Genomic DNA, 23,841 nt, shown 5'->3' with positions numbered 1-23,841 from the left:
TTTTAAATTATTTTATAAATAATGTTACATGACTATTATTAAATATTATTATTTTTTATTAACAATAATTTATGCTTATATTTACCGAAATTTTATCTACAAGAAGTATATAATTTGTATCTATATATCAGAATTTTTGTACACATAAATTATTAATATCATTTGTATCCATATTTTTTAGAATTTATACACATGAATTAGTAAAATTTATTTGTTTAAAATAATTTAGTATTTGTATTAAGTACTAAAAATTGTTGGCCTCCAAAAATTTCTCTTATTTTATTCATCTTAAATTCTAAATCCTAATAAATTATAAATTTTTAATATTAAATTTTAAATTATAAACTTAAATACTAAAATTATTTAACATTAACTAACTAAAATTAATTTTCTATAAATTCTCATTAAATAAAGATTACAAATTTATTTTTGGGAAGATTATTGCTAGCAATGGAACTCTTTATTTAAATAGAATAAATTAATTGTTTACTTAAATAAATCGATTTACAAAATTTTATTTTTTTAAATATTTAATTACAATTTTGTTGGTACCAAAAATGAAAACAAAAATCACCATGTTTACACTGTTATTGTCAGTGAAAACGAAAACAAGAGAAGAAAGAAAAACGTAGAAGTGGTTGACAATAATTTTTTCTCTTCTCTCTTTTTTGTTCATTTTTACTTATAGTGACAGCTTAAATTTGGAAAAAAAAATTACTTTATTTTTACTAGTAACTAACAGTGAAAAGACAGAAATAATTTATTAGCGTTGTTTTTGCTATCAGCATTAGCATAAATATCATTAATATTTATTTCTTTTTCTTTTTGTGCCAACAAAATTATAATTAAATATTTTAAAAAATAAAATTTTATAAATTGATTTATTTAAATAAATAAATAAATAAATTATTTTATTTAAATAAAAAAATACCCTGGCAATGGTTGACAGATGAGATCAGGAAGTGGTTTTGTTTTCTTCCTTAAAATGATCACTCTTGTTGCGGTTTTCCTGATCTCCTAATCATTATTGCATATGTATCTTGTCGTCTTTAGATTTTGTAATTACTAGTACTGGATACTGTATTTGCTCTATGTTATGAGTTATTCCATCTTAGAAACCTTAATTCTTATACATATATGAAAAATTAATGATTAAATTATGATTTTCACATAATTATATCTTTGATCTACTATTTCCTCTACCACCTTTAGATCTAATAAATATTTCAAATAAATATTAAATTAGATGTATAAATATTACTATTTTAAAATCAGATAATATAAAATTTCTATGATAGTTAATAAAAAATAATCTATAAATACAAAAAGTAAACCCCTAAACCAATAACTGTATATTCATAATTCACACACACGCACGTACATTTTTTATTGAACAATATTATAATGACAATAGTGTCTACACACACATTTCTTTATTGAACAATATTATAATGACTATAATATCTTAAAAAGTATTGATAAAATTATTATACTCACTAGAATATTTTTATATTAGAATTATATATATATCATAAACCCTTGTACATCACTTAACTAGTCACTCATTATTGTATCTCAGCCACAATAATTTTCACATAATTATATCTATCTTTTATTTTTTTTTATCATCTTTGGATTTAAAAACAACTCAAATCGTCCAAATTTATCTTATTTAATATTTATTTATTATGATATATATTAAATAAAATAAAAAATAAGGCAATTTTTTACTAAAAACTTTTGTTTCTCAAAACATATATATATATATATATATATATATATATATATATATATATATATATAGAGAAAAATTCAAATCAGCCCTTGACAATTACTTCGAAAGACAACGAGGTCCCTGACAAAAAAAACCCCAACTCGGCCCCTGACAAAAAAAATAAACCCAACCCGGCCCCTAACAATTACTTCGAAAGGACAACGAAGTCCCTGTGCCAAAAAAAATCAATGTTATTTTTTTTTGCACAGGGGCTAATCAGTCCCAAAAAAAATTATCAGAGGCTGGATTGGGTGTTTTTTTTTCTTGGGGGCCTCGTTGTCTTTTTGAGATAATTGTCAGGGCCGGATGGGGTATTCACTCATATATATATATATATACCTTGCACATCACTTAACTAGTCACTCATTATTGTCTCTAAGCCAGTAGCCACACAATAATTATGACATAATTGTATCTCTGATCTTCTATTTCCTCTACCACCTTTAGGTCTAATAAATATCTCAAATAAATATTAAATTAAGTGTATAAATATTACTACTTTAAAATCAGACAATGTAACTTTTCTATGGTAGTTAATAAATAATAATCCATAAATATAAAAAATAAATAATTATACATTTATAATTCAAACATAATGTTTCACGTACATTTTTTTCAAAAAATAATGGATTACTAAAATAATTAAACATATATATATATATATATATATATATATATATGTACCCGAATCATAAACCCTTGTGCATCACCTAATTAAAGTAGTAGTCACTCATTATTGTTTCCCTTAGCCACACAAAAATTCTCCAGAAAGATGAGTCTGAAACATGTTCTAGTTCTGCCATTTCCAGCACAGGGGCATGTGAACCCTTTAATGCACTTATCACACAAACTAGTTCAACATGGCTGCAAAGTTACCTTTGTCAACACTGAGTTCAACCACAAGAGAGTTCTTACTGCAATGAATGGTAAGATTACTCTTGATGGTTCAGAAGTGGAATTAGTCTCACTTGCTGATGGGTTAGGACCTGAAGATGATAGAAGTGACATCGCTGGTTTAATTGCTTCAATGGTGAGAACCATGCCTAGTGATCTTGGAATGCTTATAAGGGACATTAATTCCAGGGATGATGGGAGTAACAGAATCACAAGCATAGTTTGTGACACATATATGGCATGGGCTTTGGAAATAGCACAAAAGCTTGCAATCAAAGGTGCTATCATCATCCCTTCATCGTCAGCTATGCTTGCCTTGGAAGACAACATTCCAAAGCTTATTGAGGATGGAATTATGGATAGTGATGGTAAGCAATTAAATACACACTAAACGTTTTGTTTGCAAATTTATTACCTGCAAATTTATTTGCGAATAGTGTGAGTTTCCTCTCTCTTTTGTAAAAATATTACCAAATAAGAATTAGCAAATTTTCTAGCAAAGCTAATGATCCAATCTTTAGTAAGAAAATTGACCAAATTCCTATAGTGATCATAAAATTTATGACTTTTACCGTTTTAATTTTTCAGATTCAAAATTTATTATATTCGTCTGAGAAATTTGGCTCCACATACCATATTGATTCTTAAATTCTTTTCGATGTTGAGTTTACTAATGGAATGTTGAGCTAGCTCTCAGTTATCACACAAGACATCACATCACATATAATTAAATGACATTTTTTCGTTTTACCTCTTAAATAAGATAAAAAACAAGGTCGTTTTGGAGAATGAAAAAAGATATAATAATTTGCACATTGCTCTTCTTTCTCTTTTCGTTTTTGCTTTGTTTAATTGCTAAAACGAAACAATATTGTTTAATCTTGTATCCAGCGTAGCAAGTCAGAGTTAGCTCAAAACTTAGTTCATTAATTCAGTACTAAAATGAATTTAGGAACTAAGATGGTGTCCAAAACGACTTCGAACACCAATATAAATAATTGAAGGATTAAAATGGTGAAAGTCGTAAATTTGAAGGAGTATTTTAAGAATTTAATAGAAAAAATCTTCTAAAGCAAGAATATTTGTAAAGTAACCACGTAAGAAATATAATTAAATTTGTAATTTTTATCATTATGAGTTCTATAATTTTAATATAAAAAAATATATACTTTCCTTTTGTTTGCATTAGAGGATTTTGATCCTTTTAGTAGTATCATCATGCTAACTTGATGTAGTGGTCTGAAAAATGATAATTGTTTGCTTATTTCATTTTTTTTAAATAAAAACAACCAAAAAAACAAAGGACAAATATAAAACATGTAGTGGTAATGGTAAATCAATTTGTTTAAAAAGTAACCAATTGATTTTTTCCCCCCATACTTTTCAATCTAATTACATAGCTCTTGTCATTCACGTTTGTTTTGTTTGATTGTAACTGCAGGATTCCCCATTAAAAAAGGGAAATTTCAACTATCTCCAAAAATGCCTAATATGAATATAACTGATATGCCTTGGTCCTGCTTTAGTGATGCATCATCACAAAAGACTGTATTTCATTACCTTGCAAGATCAATACAATGGTCACATTTAACTGATTGGTGGCTTTCCAACACAACCATAGAGCTAGAACCTGGTGCATTATCCTTATGCCCAAAGATCTTACCAATTGGGCCAATAAAAGAGTGTCACAAGTTTAGATCATTGGGCCAATTCTGGCAAGAAGATCATTCTTGCTTGAGTTGGCTTGATCAACAAGCACCATGTTCTGTTATATATGTTGCATTTGGTAGTTTCACTATTTTTGACCCAAACCAATTCAAAGAACTTGCACTTGGGCTTGAACTTACTAATAGGCCTTTTCTTTGGGTTGTGCGTGAAGATTCTAATGGTAGTGTTACAAAACACAAATACCCTAATGAATTTCAAGGCACTAAGGGTAAAATTGTCAAATGGACACCCCAACAAATGGTGTTAAAACACCCTTCTATAGCTTGTTTTGTTAGTCATTGTGGTTGGAATTCTACTATGGATGGTGTGTCTAATGGGGTACCTTTCTTGTGTTGGCCTTATTTTGCTGATCAATTTGTAGACAAGGCATATATTTGTGATTTTTGGAAGGTGGGTTTGGGATTTGAGGAGGATGAGAAAGGGATTATATCACGTTGGGAGATAAAGAAGAAAGTGGAACAACTCTTGGGAGATGAAGAGATTAAGGGAAGGTCTAAGAAGATGAAGGATATGATTATGAATAACATTGCAAAAGATGGCAAGTCCACACAGAACTTCAACAAGTTTATGAAGTGGCTCAATGAATGATAAGAATGTTCTTCTTGTATTTGTTTGCAGAAACTTCTTGTGTTGGTTTCATCTTTAATAAAATAAAATGTACTATTTTCTATTTGGTGAAAACTCAGGTGGAGTCAACTTCACGTGAAGTTCATAGTTGAGAGTCATTAAATTATTTAAATGATTTGACTAAATTTTTATCTAACAACTCTCAGTTATCAACTTCAAGTGAAATTGCACCTGAGTTTTCACATTTCTATTTAACACGTTTAAATTACATTTTCTAAACCACTATAAATAGTTTAGTGGAATGGAGCTTAAATAACAAGTATGAGATTGAAGGTTTCTGTTTTGGTTGTCCTGATTGAAGGTTGATAATGTAATTTTCTGGTTTTTCACACTATTAATAGTTATAATTTAAATTCAATGAAAACTTATAATACGTGATAAACATAAACCCTTGGCAAAAAAAAATTAACACGTATACATATATAACAGAAGAAGGAATGTCTCTAACTTCATTATTCATAAAAAAGAATCGATATTTGTAAAAAAATCAATTATTAAATTAATTATTATATATTTATATATATATTTAATTTTAATATATTAATAGTGTAAAAATATTTTATATAAATATTTATTATTCATGTAATCAAGATAAAAAATAATTATTTTTATTGTTATAATAATATTATATAATAAAATATACATGTAAAATTATTTGATATTAGTAGTGCGTCAAAATTAAATTTTTTATGTATATCAATGCGTATATTTTACATATTTTTACAGTAAAATAATAATTAACCATTAAAATAACTAAATTTAATAAATAAGTATTCACATATGATAATTGATTGGTGTTTAGTGTTTAATATATACGTCGTAGTTTTATGTGTAAATAATTTTACCGTAAATATAATATATGATAAAATTTAATGTGATTTAGTCTATATAACTAACTTTATCTAATAGAATAAAGTTTTGTTGTTGTAGCACTTGCGATTATTTTCAATTGCTCGGATAAACTAGTTTACATATTGATAGGAGTGATAGGGCTTAATATATGAACAAAATATTCTATTTTTATATTTCTAATGTTTCGTTTCTAAAATTAATATGGTCAAATTAGTCTTTAAAAATTTAATTATTTTTTACATTCGTTTTTAAAAGATATTATTAATTAAATTAGTTTGCAAAAGATTATAAATTAATCACCTTAATCCTTCTATATATCAATTTATTAATAGTTTTTTATCAATGATCAATGTCCAATTAATCACTTTAGTCATGTAGAATATTATGACAATATATATGATTTCTAATATATCTAATTAGACACTAATAATATATATTTATAAAATTTTATTAATTTAGTCTTAAGTTATATTGGAATTATTAGAATTAAAATTTATATAATTAAAAAAAACTAAATTAATAATTTTTCATAAACATATCAAGTTAAAATCTAATTAGACATAATAAAATTATGTATATTGTCAATTATTATTTCACGTCATCAATCATTAATAAAAATTATTTATAAAATAATAAAAAACAAATATAATTAATTTATAATTTTTAAAAAACTTATTTAATTGATAAAATTTATCAAAAATATATTTAAAAAATAACTCATCTTTCAAAAATTAATTTGAGCATTAATTCCTCTAAAATCCCAAACCAACTTTGCATCTTTTATATATCCTTGTATGTGAAAAAAAAATAAATATATGATTTTGTGGTGGTGCTGCATATTAATTTCATATTTGGCTTGATATTCCAAACTCCACATCAAGCAGTCAAGCACTATCAGATTGTCTTTTTCGAAAGACGATCCCTCTTGCGTGCTGCTTTTTATCATTTGATAAATAAATTATTTTAAATTAAAATAAAATATTTTTTTAGATGTATTATGTAAAAAATATGATGTTGAATAAATCTTAAATATTAAATTTTAATAATATAAAAATAAAATATTAATAAAAATATTAATATTAATAAAAAATAATGATCCTCTAACATTTGTTTTTGTAATAGTGTGCAAAGAGAGAGGAAATCCTAAAAGTTAAAGTGGAGAAATAGTAAAATACTGTAATTGAAAAAAATAATCATGCACCAACCTCGTCAAAATGTTTATACAATATAATATATAAAAAATTTTAAATATTTTTAAAATATTAATATTTTAATAATTTTAGTCATTAATTTTAATTAAGAATAAATGACCATTTATATTTATAAAAGATGAAAACATCGACATATGTACTCATATTAGATCAAAACTAAACTTGTACTCACGCAAAATGCCTTCTGTGTGACAAAAGTACTCTGTCTTTACTCTTTAGAGAGTTGGAGTGGCACGTAAGGTACGGAAGGCATCTTTTGTGAGTACAAGCTTAGTTTCAACTTAATATGGGTACATATATTAACGTTTTCATTTTTCATGGATACAAATGGTCATTTATTCTTTTAATTAAAAAATATATAACATATATTAATTAAAATTAACGATTAAATTATTAAAATATTGATATTTTAAAAATATTTAAAAAAAATTATGATATAAATAAACAATATTTATATTATTTTATGATTTTTATTTTTTATCAATTATTTTAATATAAAATAAAAAATAAAAAGTATATAAAAATAATTTATATAATATTTTTTCATAATATATATATATATATATATATATATCAGTGAGATGCTAAAAAATATATTCAAAACCTAATTTATATAATTCGATATTCTCCAGCCGTCATGATATTATATTCACTTAGAGAAACCAGTTTTAAATTTGCTTCTTTCTATCTCGGTGGTTTAATTTGAGCTCTCTAGACATTGTCATCGAACTACTTAACGAGTAAGTAATGACTAATGAGTAATGACTAATGAGTAATGACCGCTAATTTCAAAACTTTTGAATTTAACAAAGCATTTCAATTATGACTGGCAGTGCAAAATGAGAGCAACGTGCAATTACTATTCATGTATTAGTCCTTTTTCTCTTCTCAAAATTATTATTTATTATTATTAAAATAAATCACTTTTTTTTAACTAACAAATAACAATTAGTTGACAAAAATTCAAGTATGATTTCATTATAAAAAGATTTTTTTTTAAATATATATATTATTTTTTAAAAACATCAAGAAGATAAAAAATTAATTTTTTTTTTATTTAGAAGTTAGGAGGAAAATTATGAGAATGAATTACTGCTCTAAATCATTTTTGTAAAATTTATATCAAATTAAAGAGAAAAGAGAAGATGAGCCCAAGAACATGATGTACATGTGAAAAAAAACATCTCTAGTTTCCTATACATAAATTAGGAAAAATCTAGGGGCCAGCAACTTTGTTAAATTCTGTCCAGCATGTAACCAGCAAAAAAAAATGAGCCATTGGATAAAATCTCATACCAATCTCACACCATTAAAACCATGATTGATGACTATTTGATGGCTACAAATCACAAAAGTTGCTGGTCCCTAGCATTTCTCTATAAATTAAATCATCCTCAAACATCACTTAACATTTCTAATTTCTCTTAGCCACACAAAAATTCTCCACAAGGATGGGTCTGAAACATGTTCTAGTTCTGCCATTTCCAGCACAAGGCCATGTGAACCCTCTAATACACTTATCACACAAACTAGTTCAACATGGCTGCAAAGTTACCTTTGTCAACTCTGAGTTCAACCACAAGAGAGTCCTTAATGCAATCAAGAATCTTGAAGGTTCAAAAATAGAACTAATGTCAATCCCTGATGGGTTAGGACCTGAAGAAGATAGAAATGACTCTGGTAGTTTGATTTCAGCAACGCTGAGAACCATGCCTAGTGCTCTTGAGAAGCTCATAAGGGACATTAATTCCATGGATGGTGGGAATAACAGAATTACATGCATAGTTTGTGACACATATGTGTCATGGGCCTTGGAAATTGGACAAAAGCTTGGAATCAAAGGTGCTGTTTTCACACCTACATCAGCAGCTATTGTTGCCTTGACCAATAACTTCCCAAAACTCATTGAAGAAGGAATTATAGACAGTGATGATGGTAAGAAATTAAATATTGCGAATTTACTTGTTAAATTGAATTTGCTGCAAATATATTTTTACCTATGAATTTTACTGCAGCAACATTTTTCAAAAATCACACTTTTTCTTTATTTGGCTAATGTGTTCATCTTACAATGAAAATTAGGAGAATTTATCTATACTAGGTGATGATACCTCGGGAAATTTATGTATTTTAAAAGAATTGTGCTTAATTAGAATTAACACTTTGTGTATACCTAAAATGATCTCTGAAATTATATGTGTGTTTTAATTTAGTTTTTAAAATTTTAATTTATTCAATGTGTCTCCCAATTTGACATATATGACTTACGTTAGTCTCTAGTCCTGGATAAAATTTCTGGTTCTAAGCATTTGCTCGAAAGACAAAGTTTCCATTTCTATTTTAAAAATTCCTAACCGATCCGAACAATCTAAGTAATTGGTCTAAGCAGCGGTTTTTGTGTCAGGAGTTGCTTAGTCCGATAACAAGGGCCACTTAGACCAATTAATTGGATAGTTGAAGATCAGTTAAAAATTTTAAATTGTAAATGTGTATTTTGTCTTTAAAATAAATAATTAAGTATCGAAAATGATATTTACTTTTTTAGTTAATTCCTTATTTTACATAAATACACAAAATAGGGTGAAAATTAATTGGATTGAGTCTTGTGATGGAAAATACCAGTGTAATTTGAGTAAAATAACGAACTATAAAAAAAAGTATAAAAAACCATTTTTTTAGTTAATCAATATTAGTTAATTTTTGGCAACGAGTTATAACTCAAACGACATAGTCTCCCCATATTCACTTAGAAGTTACGAGTTCGGGTCTTCCTATCTTTGGTAAAAAAAAAAATATTACTTAATTTTTTCTTAATTTTTAAATTTAGAATTTAAGATAAAGTAAAATAATTTTTAAAAGATTACTTGGTTAAAAAAGTTAGCTCTCTAATATTCTTCTAATAATTATTTTCTACTATATTTTTCTGACTATAACTAAGTGACACTTCTTGGTGGCAGGATTCCCTATTAGGAAAGGGAGATTTCAGTTATCTCCAGAAATGCCTAATATGGACATAGCTTGTTTGCCTTGGTCTTGCATTGGTGACTTAGCTTTGCAAAAGCTTATATATCATTACCTTACCAAGACTGTAAAATGGTCACATTTAACAACTTGGTGGCTTTCCAACACAACCAATGAACTTGAACATGGAGCCTTATCCTTATGTCCAAAAATCCTACCAATAGGACCATTCTTGAAGGAGACTAGTGCAGATGTTAGATCATTGGGACAATTTTGGGAAGAAGACATTTCTTGTTTGAATTGGCTCAATCAACAACCACCATGTTCTGTTATATATGTTGCATTTGGTAGCATCACTGTTTTTGATCCCAACCAATTCAAAGAACTAGCACTTGGACTTGAACTTACTAATAGACCTTTTTTATGGGTTGTGCGTGAAGATTTTAATAATAGTGTTACAAATAATAAGTACCCTGATGAATTTAAATGCACTAAGGGTAAAATTGTCAAATGGGCACCCCAACAAATGGTGCTAAAACACCCTGCTGTAGCTTGTTTTATTAGTCATTGTGGTTGGAATTCCACTATAGATGGTGTGTCCAATGGTGTACCTTTTTTATGCTGGCCATATTTTGCTGATCAATTAGTAGACAAAACTTACATTTGTGATGTTTGGAAGGTGGGTTTGGGATTTGATGAAGATGAGAAAGGGATTATATCACGTTGGGAGATAAACAAAAAGGTGGAACAACTCTTTGGAGATGAAGATATAAAGGGAAGGTCTAAGAAAATGAAGGATACGATTATGAATAACATTGCAAAAGATGGCAAATCTACACAGAACTTGAACAAGTTTGTGGAGTGGCTCAATGAATAAAGAATAAGAATATTCTTCTTGTACTTGTGAAATTTTGTGTGTCTCCTGGTTCAAAATTGACACATCTATGATCAAGATACTTAGAATTGAATGTGTTCTATTTTTCTTTTTATCTTTAGAATAAATATGTTTCGGATTTTTTTTAGGGTTAAGTATGATTTTGGTCCCAACGTAGATAGGTCAAAAATTGATTTCGTCCCCAACTTTTTTTTCGCTACAAAATGGTCCCCAAAGTTTCAGTTTGTTTTAAAATCGTCCTTTTTATCAATTTTATTTTTTTATTATCAAATTACCCTTCATTAAAAAATTATAAAATAAAATAAAAAAGAAAAAAAGGCATCTGAGGGAGAAAGAGAATCAGGGAAGGGGGAGCGAGAAAGAGAAGGGTGGGGGGTGGGGAGGGGGGGAAAGAGAATCCGGGGGAGAGGGGAGGGAAGGCTGCACCGCCGCACCGCTGCACCGTCACACCGCCGCACCGCCACATCGCCGCCTGTGATCAGAAGGGGAAACAGAGAGCAAGAGAGTAGAAAGCTAAGGGAGAAGAGAAAGATCGGAAGGGAGAAAGCTAAGGGCCACCGCCGCTGCTCCTCGCCATCGCCGCTCCTGCTCCTCGCCGCTCGCACTGCTACCCGCGTCTTTGTCGCTGCTCCACGACCCTCACCGCCCGCCGCGTCTTCTTCTGTGAACTGGATTTTTAGCTTTGAATTTTGTTGATGGTTCTGAGTTTTGATTGTTCTGATTTTTTGAGTTCTGATTTTCTGATGGTTGATGGTTCTTCTGATTTTCAATTTTGTTGATGGTTCTTCTTCTGATGATGATGATGATGACCATGATGATAATGGTGGTGGTGATGGTAGTGTGTTCTGGTTCAGCTTGGGTTTCTGGTTGATTTTGGGGGAAGTTCTGATGATGATGATGACAACCATGATGATAATGGTGGTGGTGGTGGTGATGGTGGGTTCTGGGTTTAGGCTTCTGTTCGGTTTGCTTCTGCTGAGTTTGGTTGATTTTGGGGGCGAAGGGGGAAGGGTGTAGGACGATTTTAAAACAAATTGAAATTTTGGAGGACCATTTTGTAGTGAAAAAAGGTCGGAAACGAAATCGATTTTTGGCCTCTACGTTAGAGACTAAAATTATACTTAACCATTTTTTTTATCTCAAACAAATAAAGTTTTTGATTAAACGTTCCTTATTTGCTAAAACACGAGACACCTAAGTTATTTTGAAAACCAATTTGTTCTTATATATTTTGGACGGAAAAATTTAAATATCTCGTATTTTAAAAAGTTATGAGTATTTTGTTTTGTATTTTTAATTAGTAAAAAATTTTGTAATCTTAGAATAAAAAATTAGAGATCTATTTATTTTTTTATTTTTAACTTTAAAAAAAATATAGATAAATCAACCAATCAAATAGTGGTCTGTCTCCTACATACCAACAAAAAGTCAAACCTAACAAATATTGGTTGAATGAGGTTTTGTTGCTGTTAACTCTGAAATTTAAGTGTATGATAATTTTATTTTATTTTTATTTATTGGCAAAAAAATACGTCATATGTATCATTAAATCAATTTTAATCGCTCACCAAAAAAAGATAATTTTAATTCTAAATTTTTTTAATTAAATCTTAACCATGAAATCTACAAAAGTGATACTAACATGAGTAATATATATAAACAAACAAAGGGTAACTAAAGAAATGTCAAATTTACTTTTGTTTTTAAGATATACCATATCTAATATTGTTTAATTTCAATTAAAAACAGTAACAACTAAAAAATAAAAAACAAAAATAGTAGCAGTAAGTCAAACATGTCAGCTCGTCAACATTACTTGCCCATCACTGCAAGCTCTGGCTTTTCCTTTAATTTAAAGGCGGCAAATCCCATATAGATTCATTTTATTACGGTGGTTGATCCAAACTTTTCTTCTTGTTATTTCTTATGGATTGTTTGATTCGGACATAAAAATAGAGTAACAAATAAATTTCACATCATCAAATGAGTTTGATGTGACATTTTATATTTAAAATTCTATTAATAAACCTTTTTTTTGTAATGCCAATATACCATTGACTTGCTATATTATTATATAAGATGAGGTTAGTTATTGATGAATTCATAAGACCAATAACAATAATTGGCCACACAAATTTTTTTACCCTAAAGTCCTAAACCAAAAACACCAGAAAAGATGAACCTCAAACATGTTCTAGTTATTCCATTTCCAGCACAAGGGCATGTTAACCCTCTAATGCACTTATCACACAAACTAGTTCAACATGGCTGCAAAGTTACCTTTGTCAACACTGAGTTCATCCACAAGAGAGTGCTTAGTGCAATGAATAAGAATGTTAGTCTTGAAGGGTCAAAAGTGGAATTAGCCTCAATCCCTGATGGGTTAGGACCTGAAGAAGATAGGAATGACTTGCCTGCTTTAGCTTTGGCTATATTGAGAACCATGCCTTGTGCTCTTGAGAACCTCATAAGGGACATTGATTCTATTGATGGTGGGAGTAATACAGTCACTGCCATAGTTTCTGATTTGAATATGGCATGGGCTTTGGAAATTGCACACAAGCTTGGAATCAAAGGTGCTCTCATCAACCCTTCTTCTGCAGCAGTTTTTGCCTTGCAGGACAATATGCAAAAGCTCATTGATGATGGAATCATGGATGCCAATGGTAAGAGTTATGGTAATTAGAAAAAATAATGGCATTATGTGCCATATAATACATAACTTTTTAAAAAAATTAGTTATAATCTTCACTCTTTACTCAACTTTCCTATTTCGTAGTTCTGCACGCGAATCGGATCGGATCGGATATAGTCTAAAATTCTATCCGATCCGTACTGCACTCATCGGATACGATATCCGCAATTTTCAGGCCGGATCCGATCCGATCCGCATCGGATCGGATCAGATATCAGATATATCCGCATAATTCAAAAAAATTATTTTAAGATTTTGTTTGGCTGTTTTTACAAAAAAATATCTAGAAAATTCATTTTTTATCTGTTTAAGCCTATTTACTTCTAAAATATTATCAATAATAGTTCTCTTGAATAACAAAAACAAAATAATAACACAAGATTTAAGTTTAATTATTCTAAATTAAAGTGCAACATAAAAAATTAAAAACAAAATATCATAGAATTCATAAAATAACACACTAAAATTCATATCACATTAATGTTTACTTTCTTAAACTATGCTATTTATATGCGATGTGCGGATATGCGGATTTGCGGATCGGATCTGCGGATATCACTGCTGAATCCGCAATCCGATCCTATCATAGTGCGGATCGGAGATGGCTCTGCGGATCGGATAATATCCGTAAAATTCGGATCGGATACGGATAATTACCGCGGATATGCGGATATTATCCGATCCATGTGTAGCCCTACTATTTTGGATAAGTCCCAAAAACTACTCGTGCTAAACTTCATAGAATCTATAGAATATTAAGAACACAATTGGAAATGAAACTGATTTTAGTTTAAACCATGTTGTAGATGCACAAATTAACATGTCCTTAAAATGAATCAAGCAAGAATGCATTAATGCTTATTTTTATGACAGTTATTTTTATTTTTATTTTCTCAGTTGTTCACTTTTGTATAATAGATGATGATACAGAACAGCAGCATTAATGCATAAAATTGTTTAATTCACTGCAGGATTACCAATTAAGAAAGGGAAATTTCAGCTCTCACCGGAAATGCCTATCATGGACACAGATAATACTCCATGGTGCAACAATTTTGGAGACTTAACATCTCAAAAGACTATATACTACTACATTTCAAAGATGATGCAACATTCACATTTAACAGATTGGTGGCTTTCCAACACAACAAGTGAACTTGAACCAGCAGCATTATCTTTGTCTCCAAAGATCCTACCAATAGGTCCACTTATGGAGAGCACCGAGTTTCGATCACTCGGACAATTCTGGGAAGAAGATCTCTCTTGCTTGAACTGGCTAAATCAGCAACCACCTTGTTCTGTTATATATGTTGCCTTTGGCAGCTTCACTGTTTTCGACCCGCGTCAATTCGAGGAACTAGCCCTTGGACTAGAACTCACCAGCATGCCTTTTCTTTGGGTTGTGCGTGAAGATTCTAATAGTAAAACCCAAATTGCATACCCAAGTGAATTTCAAGGGACTAAAGGTAAAATTCTTAAATGGGCACCACAACAATTAGTACTAAATCACCCTGCTATAGCTTGTTTTGTAAGTCATTGTGGTTGGAATTCTACTATGGATGGTGTGTCTAGTGGAACACCTTTCTTGTGTTGGCCATATTTTGCTGACCAACTATACAACAAGAATTATGTTTGTGATGTTTGGAAGGTGGGTTTGGGGTTTGACTTGGATCAAAATGGGATCATATCACGTTGGGAAATTAAGAAGAAATTGGATCAACTCCTTGGAGATCAAAACATAAGGATTAGATCTCAGAAAATGAAGGACATGATCATAAATAACATTGCAGAAGGTGGGCAGTCTTCAGAAAACTTCAACAAGTTTACAAAGTGGCTCAAAGAATAAATTAAATGTGTTTTTTTTTTTTTTGGGGGGGTTGGGGGGTTATGTTGTAATAAACTTTCTTGCTTTCCATAGTTCCATTATCTGAAAAATTCATAGATTCATTGAAATAAGAAAGATAGGCAAACTTGGAAAGGAAATTAACGACTACATGCGAATGGTGGTAACTAAATTAAATTTATTAATAATCAATAATCAAATTGAAGAATAAATGTGTGTTTTTTGTTTTGTTTTATTATTATTATTATTATTATTATTATTATTATTATTATTATTTTGGGCTTAAGTTGCAGTAAACTTCTTGCTTTCCCTTATCTGAAAATTTGATACATTGAAGTAAGAAAGTAGACAAACTAGGAAAGGAAAATAAAGAGCACATGATTTGAGCTTGAAAGTTGAAACAGAACTGTCAAGTTTATTATTTTACAAAAACTCACAGACATGGATGCAGTTATCTTTATATAAAGTTGTTAGTTGAAAATCGTTAGATGATTGATATATTTGACTAAATTATTATCTAATAACTCTCAACTATTAACTTCACCTAAAAAAAATTGCATGTAAGTATTCACTTTTCAACTTATATTATCATTATGTGGATTAGATATTGAGTTTTTTATTCTATTTTTATTAGAGTATGTAATTTAATAAAGCTTATCAATAATCTATAATTAAATTGAAGAATTTAAGTTGAATTATAATTATAAATATTTTTAAAAGCTTCACAAATTATAAGATTACTTGCTAAAATTGATAAGCATTGATCGCTAGTCAAGACTCAAGATGCATAGAAAAATCATGAAGGAGAAGAATGTGTTTTGATGAATTCAATTTAGTTAAGTGACTACAGCCTACAGGTTATAGTCTCATAGATAGCTATTTGAAAAGTCAAAAGGCAAATCAAGGTTAGATACACTTGTCCAAATTGTTAATTAATTGCAGTGCTCGACTGCCTTAGCTTATTGATATTTGGCAATTGTTAATTGTATACTTTTTAAGTAAAGTTTATAATTAATATAGGATTAGATTGGATGTGGTCACTTCTCTTTTATTATAAAAATATTATTATTGTTGTAATTTTTTTCCTAGTATATTATTATATTATTTCTGGTTATATTATATTGTTTTACTTATGTGAGTAGGTAATTCTAGACAAATTAATTGTTGTGTTTAATATTTGAGTAATAATTTGTTATTTATTTTTCAATTTTAGAAAGAAATAAGAGAAAAGATATTTTTTTTGGCCAGTATGAGAAAAAAATAATTAAAGAAATGAAAACAATGTTGAATAGCAAAACTATAAGGCTCACAGAAAAGAAAAGGTCCACTGAATTCGCTCAAATAGAACCGGAAAAGGTAGACTGCTAGACTTGCAACTTTGCAAGTAAGGTAGCATTACTCACTTGACCTAAAATCTTAGGCTAGATAATCTCCTTCTTTCATGTATTCTGTTCAATTTCTACCTTCTGATGTACTAGAAAGGATCCTTAGACTATGAGACACAAAAATAGTCACTAAGTCAAATAGTTTTTATTATTCACTTTTAATACTAAAAATTAAATATAAAAATAAAAAGCCTTGACCTAAAAATCTAAAACAATACAAGTCTGTAATATATGGATGACACTGATATAGATATGGGATACGATACAATATGGGACACATGTAATTTTAAAATTTTTATAAAATACGGAAATATGGTATATATTATAAAATATAAAGTATTTTTTAAATAAATTACAATGATATTTTAATATTTTATTATATTAAAATATAAAATATTTAAAAAATATTTTTTGTTTTAATAAGTAATAATATATATTATTTTTAAATTCATTTCAAGAATATATATTAAAAATAAGGTTAAATACGTTGACAAAAAAATTTTTTTTGGTTGCCCACGATATTTTCCAATCCGACACGTCAAGGACTAATCCATAGCGGATCTGAACTCCATTTAAAGGTCTACTGCTTGTCAATGGATTGATATATACATAAGACAGAATTCGAACCCTAAATCTTACTTAAGCAGATGAGTAAAGTGAACTTACTATTCGACTAATTCAAATTCATTAAATTTTATTTTTTTATTAAGACATAATTAGACACATCAATAAATATGGTGTCCAAAATGAGTCCATATGCAAACACGACAAATAAAAAAAAAGTGTCAATGCTTGATAAGTACAAGTTCAGTCGCCTGGAGTCCTGGTCTCCCGGACCCTGGCTCTTAACCTTCGCCTTTCATTCTCTCAAGTCTCAGTCTCAGTCCTCACCTCTCCCCCTCGTCTTCGCAGTTGGATCTCACCCTCTCAACCCCCATTTTCCCTCGCCGCCCTCGCCCTCGGCTCTGCCTCCTCCCTTCGCCGTCGTCAGTGTTGCTGTCCTGCCTGGCTGCCTCCCCACCTCGTCGCCTGGCCTCCTCCGTTTCATTCGCTCAACTACCAGATCTGCCTCGGATCAGCTCCTTGCTCATTTTTGCTTTAAAAAAAAGCAATAAAAATTTAAGAACCGGCCGGTTCACCGGTCCTCGCCAGGATTTTGAATTCAAATCCGATTTTCATTTCAGGCGGTTTTTCTATCTAACCGAACCGGTTGTTTTAACAATATTCCTCTCCTTGGTATCTTATTATTTTTTTCTGTTACGTATTGGTATCTCATTTGCGTCACATATCTTATACTCTGTATAAATATCATATTTTTAATTTCTTAAGTCCTTCATTAATTAAATTTTAGATGATTTTGTGGAAGAATATATCTCGTACCCAGATTATGTATTTTGATCAATAGTCAATCATGAAAGCTATGTTGGTATTTTCTGACTTTCTCGTGTAAGTTACAACAAGCCAATCACCTCAATAATTGTAGTTGTTTAATCCAAACCTTTCTATTTAAGTAGATATGTAGATACTTCATTCCCTTAACCAACAATAGTATTTCACATAAATTATAAACATGATCCTCAAGCATGTTCTAGTTCTTCCATTTCCAGCACAAGGGCATGTGAACCCTCTAATGCACTTGTCTCACAAACTAGCACAACATGGCTGCAAAGTTACTTTTGTCAACACTGAGTTCAACCATAAGAGAGTGGTGAGTGCAATGAATGGGAAGGTTAGTCTTGAAGGGTCAAAAGTGGAACTAATCTCAATCCCTGATGGGTTAGGACCTGAAGAAGATAGAAATGACTTGGTTGGTTTAGCTTTGTCAATGATGAGAACCATGCCTTTTGCTCTTGAGAAGGTTATAAGGGACATTAATTCTCTTGATGGTGGAAGGAAAAGACTCACTTGCATAATTGTTGATACTAGTATGGCATGGGCCTTGGAAGTTGTACAGAAGCTAGGAATCAAGGGGGCTCTCTTCATCCCTTTGTCAGCAGCTATTATTGCCATGGAAGATAACTTGCAAAAGCTCATTGAGGATGGAATTATTGATAGTGATGGTAAATTTGATTGTTTTCATTTGGATTTGGTACTTTGGATTAATCATTCATTAGAGTTTATGTAAGTCAAAGTTATTTATTTGTATTTGTATATGTAGAATTGATAGTTTATATTGTTATATATCCCTTGTTGTTGATGCAGGATTCCCTATCAGGAAAGGGAAATTTCAAGTATCTCCAGAAATGCATACTATGGACACAGCTTATTTGCCCTGGTGCTGCATAGGTGACCCAATCACACAAAAGAATTTGTATCATTACATTGTAAAGTTGGCACAATGTTCACATTTAACAAATTGGTGGCTCTCTAACACAACTTATGAACTTGAACATGGAGCCTTATCAGTTTGCCCAAAAATCCTACCAATAGGGCCATTGATTGAGAGTGCTAAGTACAGATCAATGGGTCAATTCTGGGAGGAAGACCTCTCTTGTTTGAATTGGCTCAACCAACAACCACCTTGTTCTGTTATTTATGTCGCCTTCGGTAGCATCGCGATTTTCGACCCTTGGCAACTCAAGGAACTGGCCCTTGGACTAGAACTTGCCAATAAGCCTTTTCTTTGGGTTGTACGTGAAGATTCCAACAGCATTAACAAACTTGCATGCATTGAAGAATTTCAAGGTACAAGAGCTAAGATTATTAAATGGGCACCCCAAAACTCGGTGTTAAGCCACCCTGCCGTAGCTTGTTTCATTAGCCACTGTGGTTGGAACTCTGTTATGGAAGGCGTGTCTAATGGAGTACCCTTCTTGTGCTGGCCGTATTTTGCTGACCAGCTTCATAACAAGGCATACATATGTGATGTTTGGAAGCTGGGGTTGGGTTTTGAATTTGGTGAAAAAGGGATCATATCACGTTGGGAAATAAAGAAGAAAGTGGATCAACTCCTTGGAGATCAAAACATAAGGGTAAGATCTAAGAAAATGAAGGAGAAGGTAATGAATAGCATTGTAGAAGGAGGGAAGTCCTCTGAGAACTTCAACAAGTTTATGGACTGGCTCAAAGAATAGGCCATTTTAATTTCTTGCAGTGTGCATGTGTCTCAACTTGTATAAACTTTAATCAAAACACAGCTATCTTAAAATAAAAAGTTTTAAGTTTAATATTTGATTTTGTGATGATCCTATGGATTATTAAATATTTGCACTTCAGTACAAATAGTAATGCTGTGATCTAAACAAAAAATGTGGGAACTAATGCGCTTTTTTCTCCCAAGATCTTGGAGGCTTGGAGCTAATATTCCGATCCTTACAAAGCAAACAAAAGTTTATTGATATCAGAATATGTGAAGTATTTTCATCTTAGGTAGTTGTGTCAAAATAATTAATTATTGTATTGCCCTTGATGAAATGTATGCTAAAGAATACGACGATGAATGAAACAAAAACAGAACATAAAATATGTTAACAAATCGTATCATTGCATCCAAACAGCAAAATCTAATTTCAAAGAAGTGATGATATTATGACATTTTTTTAAGCATTAATCCACTAAGTTAAGTGGTTAACTCCCTTTGCGTAATCCAATAATACTTGAATAGTAATAACAATATTGGATATTTGGATTGCTTACTCTTAAATTATTACAATAAATAAGACTGTAAGAGTGAAATATAATACTAACGGAAGCGTGGTCTTTCATTCGTTCACACGCTTGAAGGAGACCAGCAAGAACCACCCCCCCCCCCCCCCAAATGCTGACGTGGCACTGTAACCGACTTTCCCGCCACTCTAAATGCACATATCCAGAATATTCCTAACTACCTTCTCACAGAATATAATCACGTCAACAGTAACAGAATCTTAAGAACTATTTCATTCCTTTAGAAAATTGCACTGTAAGGAGTAAGAACTCCAATGCTGACGTGGCACACAGTTGAGAGTTAGTTACGATTAAACTGGAATCTGTTTTGGACTTTCTCAAGTTAGTTAGAGTAAGCTAGACTCTGGAACTAACTAAGCCATGTTTATATATACCCTCTAACACACCGTTATTGAAGCGATAATCACTTCATAATACTCCTTAATCTCGCTTTCTTCTTTCTCACTTTCTTCTTTCTCCTTAGTCTCACTTTCTTCTTTCTTCTTGCTGGGAGTGGAAACATGGCTTCTCCACCTGAACCTCCACCTCCCCCTCCACCTGAGCTACGACCACCACCACCAGACGGTGAAGGTTTGTTCGAAAGCTTAGATCCGAGTCTTGGCATCAAACCTGAAAGCATGGCGTCTCTCTATTTCAAAGATCTTGATACTTGTGGTTCAGATATGCGCGATATGGTTATGGTAAGCTGTGAATTATTCTTTAATATGGAGCACACTATAGATGCTTCTTCAATGTTATAATCAAATTCATGTTCTTCATTCTTTTTATGCAATCTAGAGACTGATTCTGTTTCTGTATTCGAAATAACATGAAGATCAATTAAATACTACACAGTACTTTTCTTACTTACTTACTTACCTAGATCAATATTAATTTTTTAAGCAAGTTGAACCTCATAAACGCGCGGACGCAATGTTAGCAATTCTTGAAGGCTATTTTAAGGTCAGACATTACGTTTACAACAGAATCAGGCAGGGTGAGATTGAAGTTGCTGCTCTTGAACATAGGCTTGAGAATTCAAAGCAACTGGCTGAATTCTCGAAATCTGTAATTGAATCTGAATCTGAAGCTAGTACTCTACCTTCTGCTAATACTAAGCAGGCAAGTGTTTTTTCTTTCTTTCTTTTAAATTTTGTTTTATCTAATCACATTGTAAAACTAAACAAACTAGTAGTGCTGAAGTAATGTGATAAATTGATTATGCTAACTAGGTTTCAGTTAAATTGATGCGATTGTTATCAATGCACGCAAATTCAGAATTTCATGATGAAAATAGCAGATACAGAAATTGCGACTGTATGAAAAGATTTGTAGCATCTTAGAATTTGGTTGAGTTTGTAATATATTAGTATAAAAATTCTCATCTTGAGAAATAAAAGAAATATTATTCTGAAATCTGAAGTCAAGAATGCTTCAACTTGAACTAATCAAATTGCAAATGTTCATTTTTAATTGAATTCACATTGTAATAAAGTGATATGGTATAAACTATTAGTTCTGTTATCAAGGTTTCGGTTATATATTGCTGTGATGCTTATTCATGCGAAAATTGTTAGAAAATTTTATTGATTTGTAACATAATTGATAACCTTGATCATCTTGAGAAATAAAGAAATATGATTCTGATGAGATTATTACAATTTATGCTCTTGGAGCAGCTTCCCGCTGGTAGTTCTGCCCCCTTGCACAGCTTACCTGGTTATGCAGAGACTATGAAGGTACCATAAATTTTTTTAATAGTATATCATCTTTTGAGGAATGTTCAGTATGACCAATACTCATGTATTTTCTTTGTTTTGTGCAATTAACTTTAAAATATGAAAATGCATTAGTCCAAAATTAAAGGTTCCTTTTTATTCATGTGTCTTGCATTAATCAATCATAGGATATATAATTATATATGGATACAGGCTTGATTTTTTTAACCTAACATCAATTTTTCAGGCTTTGGAGGAGGATGATCCTGTTCCTGAATTAGGAGAAGCAGCAAACTCATTATATTTTAGAGCTCTGAGGACTCGACTCCCTTTCGGGATTACACGATACTATGAAAACCAGATGAAAGAGGATGAGATTGAACTTGACGCTGCACGACGTGCTCTTCGAGAATTTAGAATCATGGACGATATACAAGACCACATAATTCATGAAAGTTATCATTCTGGAAATCCAGAGATTATTCATGGTGCAGGTGCTAGAATAGAACAATTTGGAGATACTATGCAGGCAAGTGTGTGTGTGTGTGTGTGTTTATATATATATATCACGAGGTTCACATTGTTAAGTCTTGCACATAATCTTATTCTGTATTTCTGTTTTGGTTGTATGAATGCAGGAACAAAATGCAACAAAGGATAAAGGTAAAAAGATTCAAAACCCCCCTAAGGATAATGCTGGCAAATGATAGATCAGGGTGCTAATTACCTGATGTGCTTTGACTCTGCTAATAAGTGATAGGATTGATTCAATGAACTTGGTCACAGAGTTTATAATTTGATGATTCAGCTAATGTACTGTTGGTTTAGTTACTGATGACACATTATTAGCTAGGTTTTACTTGAATAATTCATTGGTATAATGCAAAAGTTACAGTGTATAATAACTGCTACAATATTTTTGCTCATAATAACTGTACAAATCATTCATAATTCTACTAGAAGTCTTCATATGAATATATGATCATTTTGCACCCTTCTTCTCTCTTTCTCCATCTGAACTTGAATTTAGTGATGATGATGAATAATATAAAGCTTGTCGAATTGCTAACTATGCTGCCGGAAGCATATGTATCCATTATTTCATGGCATTAGGAGAACATAGATCCTTTGCAATAAATGAAACCAAATAAATGCATGTCCTTTTTCTGCTATGATTTTTTTATAGTTTGAAGTACTCATGCATGTTTGAAGTTAATTCAATGAACCCAGTTAGCTATTGTCAATTTATCATTTTGGGTCGGTTTATACATGAAGAAAAAGTAGAATTCCTTAGACACCTTTTTTTTGTTCATTCTTCACATTGTGTGAAGAATTCTAAATAAGAATAATAGTTGCTGATGAATAACATAAAGAGATTTTAAATTTTTAATACTAAGTTTTAATCTGTGTGTCTTTATAACCCAGCAAAATCCATATTCAAAATCTACAGAGCTATGTTAAAGTTAAAATTTTGATTTTATTATTTGATTTTTTTATGATCATAATATTTCCTCGTCAATGTACATAATAATGTAATCTGGAAAAATTAGTGTTGGACCTAATGCGTCTTAAATTTTCTCTTAAGATCTTAAAATTATTGTTTTCACTTTTAA

General features: G+C 30.7%; 5 protein-coding genes across 5 annotated transcripts; all 5 read left to right on the top strand.

The window, feature by feature from the left end:
* Positions 1-2,452: 2,452 nt before the first annotated feature.
* Positions 2,453-5,354, top strand: LOC112744565 (UDP-glycosyltransferase 83A1). Its single transcript, XM_025794232.3, has 2 exons — positions 2,453-3,036; positions 4,110-5,354. Exons 1-2 carry the CDS (start codon positions 2,547-2,549, stop codon positions 4,982-4,984), a joined length of 1,365 nt encoding a protein of 454 aa, XP_025650017.1. The 5' UTR covers positions 2,453-2,546; the 3' UTR covers positions 4,985-5,354.
* Positions 5,355-8,463: 3,109 nt separating this feature from the next.
* On the top strand, positions 8,464-11,015 carry LOC112744564 (UDP-glycosyltransferase 83A1). The gene is made up of 2 exons (XM_025794231.3): positions 8,464-9,021; positions 10,044-11,015. Exons 1-2 carry the CDS (start codon positions 8,538-8,540, stop codon positions 10,922-10,924), a joined length of 1,365 nt encoding a protein of 454 aa, XP_025650016.1. The 5' UTR covers positions 8,464-8,537; the 3' UTR covers positions 10,925-11,015.
* Positions 11,016-12,977: 1,962 nt separating this feature from the next.
* LOC112744563 (UDP-glycosyltransferase 83A1) lies at positions 12,978-15,692 on the top strand. The gene is made up of 2 exons (XM_025794230.2): positions 12,978-13,608; positions 14,609-15,692. The coding sequence occupies exons 1-2, from the start codon at positions 13,119-13,121 to the stop codon at positions 15,481-15,483; spliced, it is 1,365 nt and encodes a 454-aa protein (XP_025650015.1). The 5' UTR covers positions 12,978-13,118; the 3' UTR covers positions 15,484-15,692.
* Positions 15,693-17,662: 1,970 nt separating this feature from the next.
* LOC140178379 (UDP-glycosyltransferase 83A1-like) lies at positions 17,663-20,034 on the top strand. Its single transcript, XM_072215206.1, has 2 exons — positions 17,663-18,925; positions 19,068-20,034. The coding sequence occupies exons 1-2, from the start codon at positions 18,436-18,438 to the stop codon at positions 19,937-19,939; spliced, it is 1,362 nt and encodes a 453-aa protein (XP_072071307.1). The 5' UTR covers positions 17,663-18,435; the 3' UTR covers positions 19,940-20,034.
* Positions 20,035-21,646: 1,612 nt separating this feature from the next.
* Positions 21,647-23,220, top strand: LOC112744562 (uncharacterized). Its single transcript, XM_025794229.3, has 3 exons — positions 21,647-22,249; positions 22,476-22,757; positions 22,867-23,220. The coding sequence occupies exons 1-3, from the start codon at positions 22,148-22,150 to the stop codon at positions 22,933-22,935; spliced, it is 453 nt and encodes a 150-aa protein (XP_025650014.2). The 5' UTR covers positions 21,647-22,147; the 3' UTR covers positions 22,936-23,220.
* The last annotated feature ends 621 nt before the right edge of the window (positions 23,221-23,841 follow it).

The sequence above is a fragment of the Arachis hypogaea genome, chromosome 14 (genome assembly GCF_003086295.3).
Source record: "Arachis hypogaea cultivar Tifrunner chromosome 14, arahy.Tifrunner.gnm2.J5K5, whole genome shotgun sequence".
NCBI classification, from domain to species: domain Eukaryota; kingdom Viridiplantae; phylum Streptophyta; class Magnoliopsida; order Fabales; family Fabaceae; genus Arachis; species Arachis hypogaea.
Note: the sequence above shows the minus strand (reverse complement) of the source record. Positions and strands in the feature narration are given on the sequence as shown.